Below are 18,746 nucleotides of genomic sequence, written 5' to 3' on the forward strand. Positions count from 1 at the left end.
CATGTCTTTCACCTAGGATTCTCCTTTACCCCCAAGCAATAGGGCTGCAGAAAATATCCGTGTTTATTTATTTTCTGTATTTTCATATTAGAAACAAACATTCTTTAGAGTGTTTTTCCTCCTATACAAAGCAATTACAGAAACCCACAGAGCCAAATGGAAGTGAAGTCATTCTTTAGGAATCTAGAAAAGACAATAAGTATAATCAAATTATTTTTTTAAGAACTATGGAAATTGTAAACCTGCTTCTGACACAGCAGTAATGTAAGGTTCAGCCTTAGGCCCTCTTAACAACTCACACATGAGCAGCCTGAGCAAAGTCAGCAGGATGACCCATCTGCATAAAAGTTGTGTCTACTGAAAAATGTATTTAGGATAAATATAAAGTTTGATAATCCTTTCAGTGATGTTTTCAATAACGTTTCTGTCCAGCACTTCAGATTTTAGGAAAAAAAAAAAGCCAAGAGAAATCTGGAAGTGAAGGAAGCCAAAACTTTGTTTCATTCCAAAGAAAAATTGTTTAAACGTTTCAAAAGTGAACTAAAAGGAAACAACATCTCTCTGCTTTTTAGCCAGTTCCAGTATTGCCCAGAGACCTTAACCAAGGACCAGTACCACGCTGTGGCACCATATGCTGGAATTTGTAACAGACTTAAAAAGCTCATAATGTTATTATTGCAATTTACAAAGGTTATATAGGATATTTCTCCTAAAAAATATCCCAGATGTCCCAGTGGGATGTTTCTTTCCACCACTGTTGTTATAATAAGTGTTGAGTTGTGTTTTTTTGCTTCAGCATGGTCATATCATGTTTCACTCCCCTAAAATGTGGTTGAGCCACAGCCCATGAGTGTTTCAGAGTCACACCACAATTGCAGGCCCATAGTGACCTTTGAGGATCACTTCTCTTAGCACATAGGGTGCCCCAGAGAAAATCAGAGTGGTGCTATGAGCCATGTCAAAGCAAAACTGGTGATGTAGAAATGACTGGCATGGGATGTTTCAAGCTCCCTGAGCCTCCCCTTCACCCAGAACCCAGAAGAGACATGGGTTTATTTGTCCTTTGATGCAGATTCCTTTAAAATGGTCTGAAAAGGTGAATTTTCAAGTGGCTTGGAGGCTGGTTAACAGAGTTTCATGTATGTAGGTAGCAGTGGCTATCTTTGTTGATAGGATCATTGCCCATACAACAGAAACATTCTCCATTACAATTATTTCTCCCCATTCAGCACCCCCTGTATTCTCCTCCAAGCCTAATTTACAGGAATTAGGCTCCCAAGCCTAATTTACAAGACTCCAACCGTCAGTGCAACTTAACTCCTTCAATCCCCTCCATACGGTCTATTTTCTTGCCTTTTGTGCTAGACAGACCTTTTTTTTCTCCCCCCAAAGATAAACAAACACTTGCATGACGCCAGGCAGTTTGGGATGAAGGAGGGCAAGGGGAAAGCCTGAGCTCAATGCAGACTTCTGGCCAAGGTGGCTTCATTCGGCTGCCTGCTTCGTTTGAATAACAATATCTTCTCAGTCACGGCGTTTTCCTTCCCCTTCTCCCCATTTTCTCCCCCATGCAGGCCCGAGTAAAAGGCTCTGTGAATCCAGGAGGCTGCTCATTAATGAGCTGGCATCTGATCCGTATTTACCGGCGTTAATTTCTGGATGTAATGCACCCCTGCCACTTCCCCACAGTTTGCCCTAAAAGGCTTTCTGAGGGGCACAAAAGCAGAGGGTCAAAAGTGAGTTGACCCCGGCCAGAATGTACAATTATTGCAAAGAGGTGGTACACCAGCAGCTGTCGAAACCCCACCGAAGCCCTTCCAAAAGTTGGAGGATGACTAATAGGCCGGAGCTCTCCCCTCCGCCCCGCCAGAGCCGCCGACTTTGGGCAGGAAGAATTATGGCCCTCCCGAGCAGCTGCAATAATTGTCTCGCCATTGTCCCTCTGCCACCCCCTACAAGTGCCCATTGTGGCCGTGGAGTCAAGTGATTTTATGCTCGGGCTGATGCTGTTTGCGCCCAGCTGCCCGAGCGCTGACACACGAGCCTGCAGAGGAGGGACCCGCGTCTGCTAGACGGGGCTGCGACATACCAGACCTTTTACATAAGTCAAACAGGAACAAATGACTCTTTATCAGCCCCTTTTCCCTTTGAAGTGGCGGCTGCTTATAGGCCCTTACAGCTTTTCCTCCTTAGCCCGAGCAAACATCCTCCTTTTGATATGCTACATGCTCATTATCTCTGCCCCATTTAATGATTTTTGATTGAAGGGTGGCAGCGCAGTTGCCAAGAGGGTAGTTAAAGAGGCTCCACGCAGTCAGGACAACAAGAAAGGCTTTCCTTGTGCAGCAGCCTAAATTTGGAGTCTCTTAACAGTGTGTTCTTGTTCTTAGCAGTAGATAAGGGCTGAGCGTGAAATTCTTAATTAAGCAGTAAATAGAGAGTGGGGTGTCAGCAGATGCAGCCTGTAGCCATGGAGACCAAGTCTGATGAAGGAGGAAGCTGAGGCTCAACGCCGGCCCCGGGCTCGGGCATGACTGACAGCTGAAGAATCCGACAAAGCTTGTAAACGGGATTAATTAGTTGGCTAATTATTTCATATAGTTAAATGTAAATAAAATATTTAAAAAAAAAAATTCTAAAAGAGCCAACTTGCAGATTTAGGCAGGAAGATGGCAGGAAGGCCAGACCTTCTAGCCTTGTGCTCTCTGGGTGGGTGGGTGGACTGGTGGGGTTTTAAGGCCAGAAGGGACCATTGTGGCAGCTTTCTCTGACCTCCTATGGAGCATGAATCTTGCCTCATGAGGTTTCTAATAGCTTCTCACAGAGCTGGAGCATATTTCCCTGAAAAGACAGTCAAGCATCTTCTAAGGACCCTAAGGAGAAGGAGAGAAATCCCACACCAGAGCCAGGAATCTGCTTTGTTTCAAACTTTTACCCTACACCCACAGCGTAGATATTAGGTACCCGACACTGAATTATTGATCTCACTCCTGTAAAAGTCCTCCCAGAAAATGTTCACAGCATGAATTATACATGTTAGGTGTTTTCATAAATTTTCCCTCATGTATTTTGGATTACTGTTTCTGTCTCTATTAAAATGAGGAACCACAACAAGCTCTTTGTGTAATAAAAATCAAGATGAAAGTAAGGCAAGAGAAGGACAAGAAAGTATCTGTGATGCAAGAGTGACATATGCCAGCCAGACCACTTTTGTCCCAATCTTCCCAAGACTCATCTCCTCTATTTTCAGCAGAGGCCAAGCTACAGATGCCATCCTCTGAGCTTTCCCATGCTGTTCTGACAGTGTAAATCAGGATATGCAAACTGAAATGCAGTCACCTTTTACATTTGAAGGAACAAATTTACCCTGTTAGTAAACAGAAATAATAAAACTTTTTTTTCTTCTTTCAGTAAATACTTGACTTGATCTCTGGTAATGCTTAGACAAAACAGCTAAATTTACAGTAGCCAATTTACACTTGAACTGTATCTGAATAGGGCCAGGACACAGACCAGACCCCAATAATTTACATGGTTATACTGCTGGCCAAAGTCCTGGCACAGCTTTGGCCTAGACCAGCTGGTGACCAGTGATCCAGTACAGTTTGAGATTTAGCAAGAACAGGGATCTTTTATAACTTGAAGCCTGGGTACATCCAGCCCATTTTTAGAGCTAAAATATTAAACACAATCTATGCTGTGGCAGTTGCTGAAGGACCAGAGGTGAACACAGAAAGTGTAATCCTTAAACTGAGCTTAAGGTTTGGGTTTCCTCAGTTCTCCACAAATGTGATTTTCCACACTGGTTGATTTTCACTGTTGCCAGACCAAGCTCAGAGGATCGCCTGCCCTCATCCCAGGCTTGTTTTCCTCTCCACTGTCACAATGATAGTTCTAAAGGGATCCTACATGAGAAAGCCATTTGCACGCTTGTGCTCTCAGTAGTGCAAAATCAAGGGAAATTCATTACAATTAATGGAACAGAAGAAAAAAAATCTGTTAAAATGAAAATCATCATCTTTACTTTCCTGGTATGAATCACGAAGGCGAGGTTAATCTTCTCAAAGACACCAAAATATATTTGTGATTTCTAGCTCTGCTGCTATTAATAAAGGCAACAATCATTACCTTTCCTTTGACATATAGAGCTTAGATATTTATACAATTATTTACTTGAGAATGGGAATTATTGAAAATGTCCATTTCTTAAAAAAAAATAATTCCTACACACTCCATGATCTCATGTACAAAGTCACGCAGGCAAAGGTTTAAGATGTCTTTGGAAGTTTCCAGCCGTAGAAAAGATTCTCTCCCAGTAATCTTACTGCCTTCAGTGGGCTCAGCCTAGCAAGATGACCATGTTTTAATAATGAAACCTCTGATATAGGAGCAGCTGACAGCAGAGGTCATTAGTGGAATTTAATGCCTTTACCACTCAAAAGAAAGCCACTCAAATACAACTGGTGTCACATCACCCTCTATTTATGGCACATTCCTTTTGTTGCTAGGCCAGGCATTAGATAGACCAGTTAGGGATGGACCTGATGTGCACTTACCTATTTGATCAGCATTTTGAAGAACCTCTCACTTATTGAAAGGCTATTGAAAGCTGGCCTTGAGTAGATTTGGGGTTTAAATTAACAAGACATCAGCTCTATCACCATTCCTGATCACAAATGTAGATTGTGACCCCCACACTGCACTTACCCAGGTAGGTGAACTTCCCCAGCCTGCTGTCGAGATGCCAATCACAGCTCCTGTGGTGGCCGTAGGAAGGTACCAGCTGGACTGGCTGTCCCCTCCTTGTCCCACAGGACACCACAGCCTCAAGATGGGCAGGAAGATCCCTGTGTTCCACCAGCAGGTAATTCCCAGCCTTGAAGTTGCTAAATGTCACTGAATACTGGAGAAAAGGGAACCAAAAGAAACATGTCTGAGTCTGTGATTAGAGATCCATGGAGTGCAGCATAAAGGGGTAAGGAGGTTGGTGCTCCTCACAGGCAGCATGTGTTGAAAACAGGAAAAGGAATGTAAAACTAAGCAGGAGGTGATGGTAAATGCATAAAAAATCAACTCCCTTCATCACCTTTGAAAGGTGAGGAGAATCAGTGTCTTCTGAAAACTGTGCTTCAACACGTACTAAGGCAGTAAAAAAATCCTGTTGGCTCCTAAGCACCACTCTGAATTTTCATCTAAGATACCCAGAATCATCAAGTGTCCATGGCCAGGTGGGATGGGGCTTGGGGCAACCTTGTCTAGTGGAAGGTGTCCCTGCCTATGGCAGAGGTTGGAACTGGATGAGCTTTAAGGTCCTTTCCAACCCAAACCATTCCATGATTCCATGACCTTCCTGCTGCAGGTGACTACTGTGATCTTATCTAAGAGATAAAAGAGAGCTTATCAGTCATCTTATCTAACCCTATAAATACAGAGAGACTTTCTCAGTGCACTTAACTCTATTTTATTTCTCTCTGTTCATCCAAAGAGATGAAAGCACTATTATCTCTTCCAGATATAATTTTGAAATTATAAAACCTTCCTGTGTTACCTGGAGCTGTTTGCTGACCAAAGGGTTGTCAAATGTCAACGTGTAAGTCTCTTTATCCAACAGAAGAACCATCCAGCCATACAGGTTTGATAAAGTATCAGGGACATAATTGACTGTGTTTGACTTATTCCTACTGTCAGTCACAGTTAAATTATAGGGAATGTCAGGAGCCTCTTTTCTGCAGGAAAAGAAAAAAAAAAAAGTGATTACATTTTTACATGGAATTCTGTTATTTTGCAACCTGTAAGTTCTATTTTTGTTTGAATTACAGCATTGTGCTGGATCTCCCTCTCTCCATTTTTATAATTCTTTATAAATGCCATAAGAAACAATATTTTGCCCCAAGTACTGTAAAAAGAGAAAAAGAGAGACACAGCATGTAGGAGTAAAGGAAGAGGAAGGGAGCAGAGCAAATGTAACAGCCAGGATACCAACTTCTACATTGCCAGAGTATTTTCCCTCTGCCAGACTCATGGGCTTCAGGTTCCACTTTTAGAATCTTCATGAAATTTAGTGGAGCCTTCTTATTAGCCTCAGCCCAGGCTGGGTGGGGTTTGGAGTAACCTGGTTTTGGTGGAAGGTGTCCCTTCCCATGGCAGGGGTTGGAATGAGGTGATATTTAGGGTCCCTTCCAACCCAAACCATTCTGTGATTCTGTGATTATTCACTCCCATCTGAGTGATCAAAAGTTTCAAAAAAAATTCCTGTGTAATTCAAAGAGCTGGCCTCTGCCTGCAGTCAAAGCTGGCGCTGCTGGGGACTGATTAAATCCTTCACAAAATGGGTGAACTTTTAGTACAGCAGCTCTTATGAGCATCCAAATGACAACTCAACCCCCTTTTTCCCTAGAACTTGTCACTCCTAATTTCTGACCAGTCTACTCAGGAGAAAAAACTCTTACTGAAGAGATCAACATTAGCACCGATATCATGAGGGGTCATAAACCCTTTCGATTTAAGGTTGCAGTAGACTCCTCTCAGTTCTGGCATTTGAGCTGACAATAAGCTTAAAAAAATCCCCTCTTTTAAGCATCCCTTGAATAATTTTTTCTCAATGTTTCAAGTGTTACCTTGCAACTACACATCTCAGCATATTATCTAGCCTCTCAGACTGGATATGGCTTACCAACCCAAGACAGTGCTAAAACTTATGCCATCCTGCAATTTGCCTGTATTTGCAATTTTTGGTTGGTTTGTTACTTTTTTTTTCCCCCAAGTACTTTGGAGATGATGCAAAATCACCAGAGCAGTCATCCCAGATGCATTTTTCTTTTCTCTTTTAAAATCAGTTCAGTGATTTTTTTCCCCCTTTTTTTGTTGTTTTTATTCCAGTGTCTGTCACTTTGTCAAATCACTTTCTGGTTACCCAGAAACATTCAGCAGAGAAACAGCAGTGGCAAAGCAAAGTGTGAATCAGCAAAGAATCACTCAACCAGAAGATATTGGCAGACCAATGAAACTGGAAGGAGTTTATAAGGCTTAAACAGCTTTTGTACCACTAATAAACCTCCTGTTATGGGCATTAACTGGACCAGGATATTAGGCTGCTAATTAAGCAAGTAAATGACAACAAGCACATTATTGCCACAGCTATCAGCACCTGCACAGGTATTCTAACAGCAGAACAACACCACACACAATGCAAAACTCCTGCACATCAGAAGGAGCCTTATGGAGTTGAAAAGATGCCCAATGTCACAGCAAGTGACAGAGACTCAGACCCATCCTCTCTGCAACACAAATTCACATGGTTTTACTCTTTATTTATTTTAATTTTCATCGCTGGAGGTTTCTGAAGAGAACAGCTTGAATCACTTTTACTGGGGGACTCTCCCCAGTGCTTCCAAGAGAAATAAAGACAGAGTAGAAAGCTTGGAAGAGACAATCCTGCTGGGATACAAGTCTGACCTGTTAGAAAGTTTGGTTGCAATGCCACACCAGCCATGTAAGTCCAATAGCTAGTGAATGGGAATGTGAATTCACAAATTAACTGTGAATCCATTTATGTTGGAGACAAATGTTTAGAAGACCCCAAATAAATCTCTTAAACTGCATACTGAACTTCCATAGTGAACTTGAATCATAAAATTATTAAAGTTTGAAAAGACCTCTGAGATCATTGAGTCCAACCATTTACCCAACACTGCCAAGGCCACCTCTAAACCATGTCCCAAAATGACACATTTACATGTGTTTGAAATCCCTCAAGGCATGGTGACTTATCTCTATTTTTAAAGAGTTATGAGCATTTCTGCCCCACAAAGCCCATTTCAATGCCTGGCCTCCTTTTTCATGAGGAAATTATTTTAATATTCAATCTAAATCTCTCCTGATGCACCTTAGGGCCAGGTACTCTTGTCCTGTGCCTTGTTCTCTAGGAGCAAAGCTTGACCATACCCCCATAGGCTCCCCACCAGCTGCCCCGTCCTGTCAGGGAGTTGTGCAGAGCCACAAGGTCCCCCCTGAGCCTCCTTTTCTCCAGGCTGAGCCCCTTTCCCAGCTCCCTCAGCTGCTCCTGGTGCTCCAGCCCCTTCCCCAGCTCTGTTCCCTTCCCTGGACACTCTCCAGCCCCTCAATGTCCCTCTTTTCAGGAGGGTCCCAGAGCTGTCCCCAGCACTGGAGGTGCCCCAGCAGTGCCAGCACAGGGGATGGGCACTGCCCTGGTCCTGCTGGACACACTGGTGCTAGGACAGCCCAGGTGACATTGGCCTCTTCCCCACCTGGGCACACCTGGCTCATATCCAGCTGAAAGTCTGTTCATGACCCAGGAGGGAAAAGGAGCAGGAGAAACCTTATGGCCTGGAATCTCTAGGGTTTTCTTGACCTGGAATGTTGTGTCCTTGTATTTTACATGAGTTGCTTGAGATGTTGCAGCCCAAAAATTCACTTCCAACTCCTGACAGGCTGCCCACAACCAAACCAAAAATTTGGGGAACCTAGAAAACTTCTCAGCTCAGTGCACAAGTTAACTGGTGCAAGGGCACAATAAGCCTGAGATACACCCCCTTGAAAGCATGACAGTGTTGTTTTTTCACCCCCATGCCAAAAAGGCACCAAAATGGAAGTACCCTACTAATGGAATTACCAGCCACAATTAGCACCATTTCCAGTTGCCCTAAATAGCCAGTGATTTCACTGTGCCCTAAATAGCCACTAATCTACCTCTCTTTAATGCTAATGAAGTAGAAGAGCACTGGCACACTCTGGAGTATTTCTAATTCAGAGGATCCGAGGGAGCCTGCACGCATCATTAACGTGGAGAGCTTCATTATCAGAGGAGAGCCTTCCCCTGAACTTCTCCTGGCTTTATTTGAAAGAAACTAGGAGGCAATGGTCTTAATGCAAAATTAACCCTCCCTTTAAACTGCTGGAAGCCTTTGCAAACTGTAAGGGGGAAAAAAAGGATGACTCATTGTGAAGGCTGTATTTTTTATATCGAAGCAGGTTTCAATTAAGGAGCAATTTGCTTTAGAAATATGGCAGGATTACAGGATAGGGCTTTACAGTCTGAGCCACAATTCACCAATTGTGACTGTGTAAACTGTTATATAATTTAGCTCAAATGTTCTCGTGCAGAACTGCTCGACAGATATGGGCCACAAAGGATTTGTTAAGCCAATCAACGACATGGAGTAGAACAAATATTAACTCTCCTGTTTATGTTTACCATTAACTTATTTATCCTAAGGGTCCATATCTGTGTGTCTGAAGGCAGGCACTCTGTTTAGCTCTAAATGCTTTCTGTTTGTGTAATAATCCATTATGATTATCCCTCTTCAAAAACAGGAAACAATTTAGCATTGAACTTCAAATGGGACACCAAATGTTTATACCAAGAGTCCATGTTTATTGTTGGCTAAAGGGAGGCTAATTCAGAATTATAACCATATCAAACACTTTACAGGTTTAATCTTGGGCCCCAAACCAGTTCACTTTATTTTAATTGCCAAGAACTAAGAATTTTCAGCTGTTTTCAGTAAATGCGTGTATCTTTGTTGAGATACCAAGCTCATTATTCAAATCTGTCTTTTATTATGAATCCTTAGTAGCAGTGATTTTTTTTTCATGCACAAGTCTTTTAGGAAATAACCAGATCTTTGACCCTGATCTTGAGTCACCACCATGGGCTGAATTTTAACTAAAAGAAGAATTGAGATGGTTTCTCAGGAATAGAAAGGGTTGTGACTGACAAGATGGATTTCTTCAGAGTAGAATTTCAGTTTGCTTCCCCTGCCTTCCAAAATCCCCAGTGTTCTTAAAAGATTTCCTCAGATCCTACAGTTTAGAAGCTGATAGTTTCAGAAAAATGAAAATCAGACAGAAATCCTGAGCTGGAAAGTGGTTGGAAAACAAACAGTTCAAATGTCTGCCGTGTGAGCACAGGAAACACCAGAGAGGACAGCTTGTTCACTCTGCTTCTTCCACATCAGGTAGAGCTCTGAAAAATACCTGGAAGTGTTCAATGCCAGGTTGGATGGGGCTTGGAACAACCTGGGGTAGTGGAAGGTGCCCCTGCCCATAGCAGGGGGTGGAATGAAATTATCTTTAAGGTCCCTTGTAACCCAAACCATTCTGTGATTTAGGATCAATATGTTGGTTATTACAGGGAGTCCCAGCTGATGCACCTGGCTCTGATCTATCCAGGCCATAAGAAGCATCCAACAGACTTGCCAGATTTCTCCTTGCCAGGAAAGAAAGCTTAGGGCCACCAAATGTTGCCTCAATGTTAAATTTATCTCCCTGCACTTAGAAAGACCTCAGATGATGGTCAAGCTGAGGGAGAAGGCTTGAAGAAATATCTTGTCCTGCATACTCATAACGCTGTGCAGGATCTGGCTTTGCTGCCCTTACCCCTGACTGCAGGAAAGGTGTCCTCCACTGGGAAACAAATTTCTCTTGGTGGGATGTCAGAAATGCCAGAAATGCAGCAGAGTTAGAACCCAATCTCTAAAGCTGAACTGAGCAGTTGGTAACTGAACAGTCAATACTTTAATATTTGCCTTCCATGTAACATCACAGGTGCCCTCAGAGGATGGGTTATGGAGAAAAGTGACCATGTAAGCTGCCCCCTGTATGGAGGGACACACGACCAGAGAGTGACTGAGGACATTGAGAGAAGAATCGTGGTTGTCAGGGTGTTTCACAGCAGGGGGATGCTCAGGTGAGGCACCACAGAGAGTAAATATCACAGGAAAACAAAACTAGAGTAACCATCTGAACTCTCTTCACGATTCAAAGACACAGAGGCAGGGGGACACCAACCCATCAGCAGTGGCTGGGTTTGCAGCAGAAATGCACCACACAGAGAGGATGTTAGAGCTGATTTAGGAATGAAACCTAAAAAGTTAATCTTTTGCTCTGCAGCAGAAGAGGGATACAATAAAAGGCTTGAACCACAAGGCTGGTGCTGAGCAAGTCCAAGGCTGCCCCAGTGAGAAAAGAAAAGCAAATTAGGGGGACCAAGAGGAAAACTCCCTTTTGGCAGGCACAGCCACCGAGTGTTTGGAGTGCCCTTCGCCGCAAGGTGCTGCCAGGCTGCAGATTATTCTAATGCTCTCCTCTTGTAAAAATTATGCATAATGTGAAGAAACTTTGAAAGTCACTTAATCATGTTATGACAATTTTTTAATGAAAATTTGTTTTAATATTAATAGAGATTCATAGTTTCATGATAATATGGGTAGCGGTGGCATTTGGAGCAGCCGTTTCTAGCCTGCAGCCATGCTGTGCTGTGCCATAGCATAAGCTGTGCTTCAGACTACTCAATAACTTTCTCACATATGAATTTATAAAGACTTTTATAAGCTCCAATTACATTTTTAAAAGACATAAAACCCCTCTTTAAAGTGTGCTTACGTGACACATTAGTTTAACTTTCAACTGGACTTTGTGAAGAAGGGTTTTGTTACAGCAGTGCCAGCTTGGAAATGGATCCCCACTTCCCTGGAAGTTGTTGAGTGAAGTAGTTCAGGACAGAGAGTCACAAAATGTTCAAGACAGTAGTTCTCCTTTTCAGAATAGAGCTTCCATAGTTTTTCTCTAATAAAACACTCTTTTTCTCCCAAATATGTAGTTGATTTTGGGTAAAAGTCTCAATACAACACATGCATCCTGGTAAATAAAGCAGCACAAACAGTCAATTGCCCCCATTGCATCATAAATAATTGAAATTGTTGCAGACATTCTTTTAGCTGGCACTAAACAGCCCTATCCCTGACAGCTCCCAGGCAGGGGATCTCCCCGAAAGGTTAGCACTGATGCAACATCCCTGATGTTTTGGAGACTGAGATGGTTAAAATACGGCCATGTCCAATCCTTGCCAGTTGCTCTCAGGGTCAGGGAATGATCCTGAGGTTTCTCAGATAGAGGTTGCCATACTAGGTCTCCCCTCTTAAAATCAATTTTTGTCTCAACCTTCAAGATTTTTGGAGCTGGAATCCCATTCCTGAAATTCAGGATAAGTGAAAGAACCCACCATCTCAAGCCTCTCATGCTTTTTTTTTTGAGGAGCACAAAAAATTCATGTTGCAGACCTGACAGATCTCATATTCCTGACCTGGGAGAGCACAATAGAAAGATTTTTTCCAGAGATATTTTTAACCCTTTTCTTGTCAGAAACTAAAGATAGACAAGCAACAGGGCTTTTGTCTTTTCATTGAGGTGAGATGAATCCAAGAGGAACTTGTTAGGATTTTTTTTCCTGTCACTCACCTATCTTTATTTGCTTTACTCAACCTCTGCCAATTGCTCCAAGTCATGTTTTGCTGTATTAATCCTAAACTATTCCTTTTTTATTGCAAACACTCCCCAAACACATCTGGATAAAATTCACCCATTCTCCTTCTCCCACCCCCTCATTCTCTGGTCATGGTGTAGATATTTCATTGAGTTTTACTCTTCATCCCCTCCAGCTTCTTTTATTCCTCATCCTGGTCCTCTCCCAGGTTCCTTTTGGAGCTCTATCTGCCTGAACAAAGCCTCCCTGACTCACCACCCTCATTTGGCTGGTTCTGACAGTCTTTCAACTTCACATGATGGTGATTTGGCTGCTGGGAGCTGCTGAGGAGAGAGGATCTGGAAGCAGCACAGAGAGGATGCTCACAGTCCCCAGGATTACTCTGCTGAGTACACAGTCCTCAGGAGGACAGGCTAACAGCCTGCTTCTTCTCAGATTGCCAAGGATCTTTGACATAAATTTACTCCTAGATCATGCAGAGGAATTAAAAATAAGCTAAATAAAGGGTACTTGCTTGAAATAAACCTTAATTGAGAAGTCATTGATATGAATAACCATCAAAACCTGGAATGATTTAGATTGGAAGGGACTTTAAAGCTCATTTAGTTCCAACCCCCTGCCATGGGGAGAGACATCTTCTACTAGACCAGGTTGCACCAATCCCTGTCTAACCTAGTCTTGAGCACTTCCAGGGAAATTCTTGTGCAGTTTACTGGGAAGACAAAATTTAGGTGTGGTTAAGTCTTCCAGAGATAACAGCAATGGTGCAGAGGAACTCCTGCTTGTGCTTGTTCCTTACCCACCTTTTGATAACAGGAGAAACAAGGTGTATTAAATATCTTAACTGTCATGAATTATTACCAATTACATTGTGGCAGTACCCAAAAGGACCCAAATCCCTTTACAGGCAGCATTTAGAGAAGCTCCATCCACCCACACAGCATCAGCCCGAAGATCTTGCAGTCCATTTCATCAAGGTAAACAGAGACTAGAAAGGGAATTAATTTCCCCAAGACCTCGTGGTTAACTGCTTAGGAAAGACAGCAAGCACAGTTTTATTTTGCCTTCTACCCAGTATTCTTTTAGTTACATATGAATGACTCCAACCTCTTAAATTTTTGCAGACTTTTGGTTTCATTATGAGACACAGTAATCACATGCAAAGCCTCCAGGTAACTCAAAGTCTTACAGTTTTCTCCTTCAATGGAAAAGCTGATTAGTTTTTTTCCTGTTTGGGAAGGGGTTGGGGTTGTCCCCCTCCTACTTCTAAAACATTAATTATGAGGCAGACATGAATAATTAACAGCCCTCTGACAGAGCACTTCAGGATTTCTGCCTGTGTACTTCTAACCTGAGACAGCAAAAAATGGATAGTTGTTCAAATTTTTACTTCAAAAAGAGAGTGAAATACTGAGCAGGGGACTGGAAAGGGAAGATGAGCCTGGGAAGAAAAGCAAGAGTGATGTTTAGATCTCTAAAAGTCTTTTTCACGCTTTTTCTTATGTCACAAATTTGCAAGTGTCCTCACTGGGTGATAGAAATGTTGGCAGTTCTTGGACAGCATTCCTCCACTGGATCCCCTTAGCTGCCAGCTGGGGAAAGGCAGGGAAGCTTCCAGTTTGGGAAGACAAGTGAACAGGGACAGAACTGGGAGCTGTACAGCCACCAAAGTTGATGGGAATGACCTGGCTGTACCCCAGGACTGGATTATTATTAGAGCTCTTTTTAATTTCCCAAGCTATCAAATACTTCAGTGTGAATTCCAGATCTGACACAGCATCTCCAGGAGGTCCTGTCCTTCTGCCATGTGTGGAATTTTCTGGGGTCCCCGTGGCAGGAAGGAAATGATTAATCTGACTCCATGTTCTTAGAAGGCTAATTTGTTATTTTATGTTACTATATTACATTAAAGAATACTATACTAAACTATACTAAAGAATAGAGAAAGGATACAGACAGAAGGCTTAACAAAATACTAATGAAAAACCCATGACTCTCCAGAGTCCTGACACAGCTGGATGGTGATAGGTCATTAAGTCAAAACAATTCACATGAAACCAATCAAACAACCACCTGTTGGATAAACAATCTCCAAACCACATTCCAAAGCAGCAGAACACAGGAGAAGCAAATGAGATCATATTGTTTTCATTTTTTTCCTGAGGCTTCTCAACTTCCCAGGAGAAGAATCCTGGGCAAGAAGATTTTTCTAGAAAATATGACAGTGAGAGCCATGGAGTGACAGGCCATGGGAGACAGCACAGCAGATTAAGAGATGCCACTGCTCAGACTTTAGACCTAGTTTAGGACCAAGCAGAGAGGCAGCAGTCCTGGGACTGAGCTCAGACCAGCAGCAATCTCAGAATAGCACACAGAAGCAAAACCCACGCTGTATTTTGGGAGGTGGACCCATTACTTACAAATGAAGATCCATACGGTGGAAAACAAGGTCACTGTCACAGACACTGCCACCAGAAGCTTGGCTGAAGTTGGCACTGGCTGTGCAAGATTCTGCCAGGATATCTGTGAAAGGCACGATGTGACTTCCCTTCTGTCCTGAGGTGGAGCCATCAAGGTCCTCAAGGATGGCAGAGTGAGGAAAGGGGAAGGACACTTGGAAAGGGGAATTGGTGAAGGTCAGGTGTTCAGCTGTCACTGCAAACCCACCTATGGGTGACAAGCAGCACATTAAAAAAAATGGTCACCTCATATAATAGGCCTGAAGACAAGTCTCTGGAGGAAAAGAGACCAACTTCATTCCACCTTGCCTTTGGAAAAATGTCTGATGGGTCAACAAAAATGGGGAGATCCAGGAAAATAAATGGAGATGGTTGTAGGAATAGCTATTGCTGTGACAGACCAAACCTGCCCAGTACCCTGCTGTGACTGTGGTTCAGATTCACCTGATCCAGGTGCTGCTCCTCCAGCATCTCTCAGTGACTTCAAACATTTATTCACAGGCCCCACAGCCAAAATTACAGTGGCTCTTATAGATCCTGCCTGCCTTTTTTTTAGAGCTGAGTACATGGCATAAATGCACTTGACTCTTTGCACATGTGCAGCACCTGGCAGAATAGAGCCTAGGCTGAAAAGTGAGTGTGGAGGGTTTTTTCACTACTGAAACCTAGATAGCTACAAAAAAGATGAATATTTGTGCAGGCTAAAGTTTATGAGCACATTAATATTTACAGAAATGTCAGAAAATCATTGCCCCATGGACTGTGACAAGTCAGCTTTGGCAGGAGTGCTCTATAACACATGGGTTACTGTTTGACTGTCCTATTCCAGTTTTAGCCTTACTAAGCCAGATTTTACTATTCCTTGTGTTCTTTGATCTCATCTCCTGAAATCTTCTTCAATGCTATTGTAGGGCAGTCTTCATTTATATATAAATACATTTTATTACAATACAAAAGTCAAGTGCAGTTGGAACATTCCTCAAAGAGCCTTTGAGTACCTCTTCAAAGCTGAGGAGGATGCTTAGTTTACACATTATCTTTGGCAAATTCACTTCAGGTTTAGGCTGGTAAGCAGTTTGGTGAAATTCTGCGAGGGGGTGTCACAGCTTTTAAAGAAATCATCACTCTTGACAATTTTCCCTCTCAAAATGAAGATGCAGAAACAAGGGAGTGTATAAAACCTGTTTCCAGTGAGAAAACTGTATCAGTGCAAAAATCAGGCTATGTTTGTCTTAAAATAAATGCAAAATGTGGTTTCAACTGAGTGATGAAGCCATATCCAGAAAAACTGGGGAGAACCTGAAATCTCAGCTTGTGCAGAAGAATTATCAATATTCATCTGTGGAAACTATGAACTTGTAATGGGAGAGGAAACTAGGGATTTGGGAATCCTGAGAAATAAATATAAATTAGATTCACCCTGCCCTTGGTAACAGCCAGAACAAGTCCTGATTGCTGTGCAGGTGTTCACATCAAAGTTCCTGAAAGTTGTGTTGGAGATGAGGAGCTGGTATCTTTTGGGAGTCCTTAGTCCTGCAGACATACAGGTCCTATCCTGGAATGAAGAAATGAAGGAAACATCACCTTGAGAATCATAGAGCCCTAGAATGGTTTGGCTTGGAAAGGACCTTAAAGGTCACCTAAATCCAACCCCCTGCCATGGCAGGGACATCTTCCAAAAGACCAGGTTGCTTCAAGTCCTGTCTAACCTGGCCATGAACATTTTCACAAATGGAGCATCCAGGATGAAGCAGCTGGGAATGCAGGAGTGTGACTGCCCTTAATTGTGGAGTTTAAAGGACAGCTGTAAGCCATTGTTTGGTGTCGTGGTTTGAAAGGAAATGAAGTTTTTTGTGATGGTGTGGGCAATCCAATCAGTGTTCAGATTTAATATTGGCACCTGGTTTGTCCACTGAGGGCAGGATACGCCTCTGAGAACACAGGGGTTAAAAGCTGTGATCTCCCAGGGGAACTTCCTCTTGGAGTCCCGCTTGAGAGTGAGTAGACCCCCCCTGCTCGGCCCCTTTGGCTGGGCAGGGGGGGAGGGGAGCCATGTGGCCAGAGAGAGAGGTAGGACAGGCCTGGGCCCAAGGGTGGAGGAGAACATTGCAAGGGCTTCGGGCAGCCATCCTCCATTCCCCCACCCCCCCCTGCGAGGGAGAGAGAGACAGAGCCGGTGCCTGTGGCGGCTGTGATAGTGGCCCGGCGTGAAGGAGAAGGGGGGGGTGCCCAGCAGGGCAGCCAAGTGTGGGAGTTGACGAAGTAAACCGGCAGAGAGAGAGAGCTCGGGACTTTTAACCCCTCTGAGGAAGATGAGAACCTTGCAAAAGCTGAGTCCTCCTGAAGTTGATGAGATTGAGAAGCTGTTGAGATTGAGAAGATGTTGAGAAAATTCTAGGTGGGAGGAGATGATGAAGTGGCTTTGGGCTGGACTTTTCTTGTGTAGCCACAGCAGAACCACGGGTGTTTCTGTGCCACAGAGACTGCGTTCTAGGGGGAGGCGATGGCTCAGAGCCAAGAGAGTGCAGTGATGTGGAGGAGTGAACAGAGACGACGGGTGAGGAGGGTGTGGTGGTGCCCTCCACCTCGAAGAAGAGAAGAAGACAATCTCTGTTCAAGAGACCCCTCGGCCCCAGGGGGTGAAATTTGGGGGGGACAAGTGTCCCAGAAGGAGAAGGACTGTGCTCCCTTTGGAACTGGTCAAAGTATCCTTAAAATGAAAAACCCCAGAAGCAGCTCTGATCCATGTGCAGTGGTGAGAGCACTGGACATGGAAGGCGTGTGGCGCAAGAGGGACTTCTCTCTCCTCGAGAGACTGAGAATCAACTGTCTGAAGGGTGGCAATGAAATTGGAAATTTGGTGGGGGGAGGAGGAAGAATTTTGGAAGGTTTTCATCTTATGTTCTATTGTGTTTTGTGTGTCTTCCTTTGTAGTTGTAGGTTAATAAATGCTTTTTTTTCCTTTTAACCTTAAGTTGGAGCCTGCTTTGCTCTGTCTCTGATCATATCTCACAGTAGGTGCCAGGGAAGTAGGTGTTCTCGTGGGGGCACTGGTATTGTGCCAGGCTTAAACCATGACATTTGGCAAATTCTGACAGCACCCATCTAATTCCCCACTTGAAGCAGGTGATAGCAAAACTTTAAAGGGCAGCTTGTTGCCTTTTGCTTGAGTTGTTGCATAGTAGTTATGATTGGACATGCCCTAGGGAGAAAGAATCCACCGAAAACCCACAGTGAGTGGATTTTTACATCCCCATTTCACTTTACCTTTTTTGTCCAGCAAGTGGGAATTTTTACTACTCTGCAAAGATGACCATTCTTATTTCTGTTCTGTGAAAAATCTGATCACTGAAATTCAAAGGGATTTTGTGTGATTTGGCATGGGGACAAACTCAAGCCAGGCTCTCTGAAAAGTTTTAGAGGACTTCAGGGTCTATTAGAATTTAAAACGACAGAAAGAAAGAACAAAAGCCATGGGAGATGAAAAACAAAAATAAACTGGATTTTGGGGTGATTGTAGTCCACAGCAGAGTGGAAGTGTACAACCCTCTGCCAAACTGTCTTGGAAACAGGCTGGAAATTAAGATAGAGTTAGTGAGCAGCCTGGAGGAAGAGGGGCTGGCAGGAGTCTGGGATACTATTTCTGAGGCCAATGAATACTTGTAGAATATGTCTCAAAAGCCATAGTAAAAAATCAATCAAGAAATCCACCCTGTGTGAAAACACATGCAATTGAAAAGAAAGAATGTAATGAACTCTAATAAGTAGATTATTACTTCAAAGAGAAGGTGCTATCTTCAATTTTTGTAAGAAACAGTAGTTCCATCAGCTGTTTTATTCTGAGGCTAAAACATCAGGAGTGATAATCCTGGTCCTTGGGCCATCCTATTCCAAGTCACTGCTAAGCAGAAACCCCTCATTTCTGGTAGTAAATTGCTCAGAAAGTCTCTATTGGCTTTTTTTTTACACTGCTGGTTCTTCTATTCCACCCAATTTTCTATATT

General features: G+C 43.2%; 1 protein-coding gene across 1 annotated transcript in view; it reads right to left on the reverse strand.

Moving 5' to 3' along the window:
* Nucleotides 1-18,746, reverse strand: part of PKHD1 (PKHD1 ciliary IPT domain containing fibrocystin/polyductin) — a 281,842-nt gene that overhangs the window by 142,348 nt on the left and 120,748 nt on the right. The window contains exons 46-49 of the mRNA XM_050971903.1: nt 16,162-16,297; nt 14,704-14,950; nt 5,549-5,726; nt 4,708-4,903 (exon numbers count right to left, since the gene is read on the reverse strand). Coding sequence (XP_050827860.1) covers nt 4,708-4,903; nt 5,549-5,726; nt 14,704-14,950; nt 16,162-16,297 — 757 coding nt within the window. The remainder of the gene's footprint in view (nt 1-4,707; nt 4,904-5,548; nt 5,727-14,703; nt 14,951-16,161; nt 16,298-18,746) is intronic.

Source organism: Serinus canaria, chromosome 3 (assembly GCF_022539315.1).
Source record: "Serinus canaria isolate serCan28SL12 chromosome 3, serCan2020, whole genome shotgun sequence".
NCBI lineage: Eukaryota > Metazoa > Chordata > Aves > Passeriformes > Fringillidae > Serinus > Serinus canaria.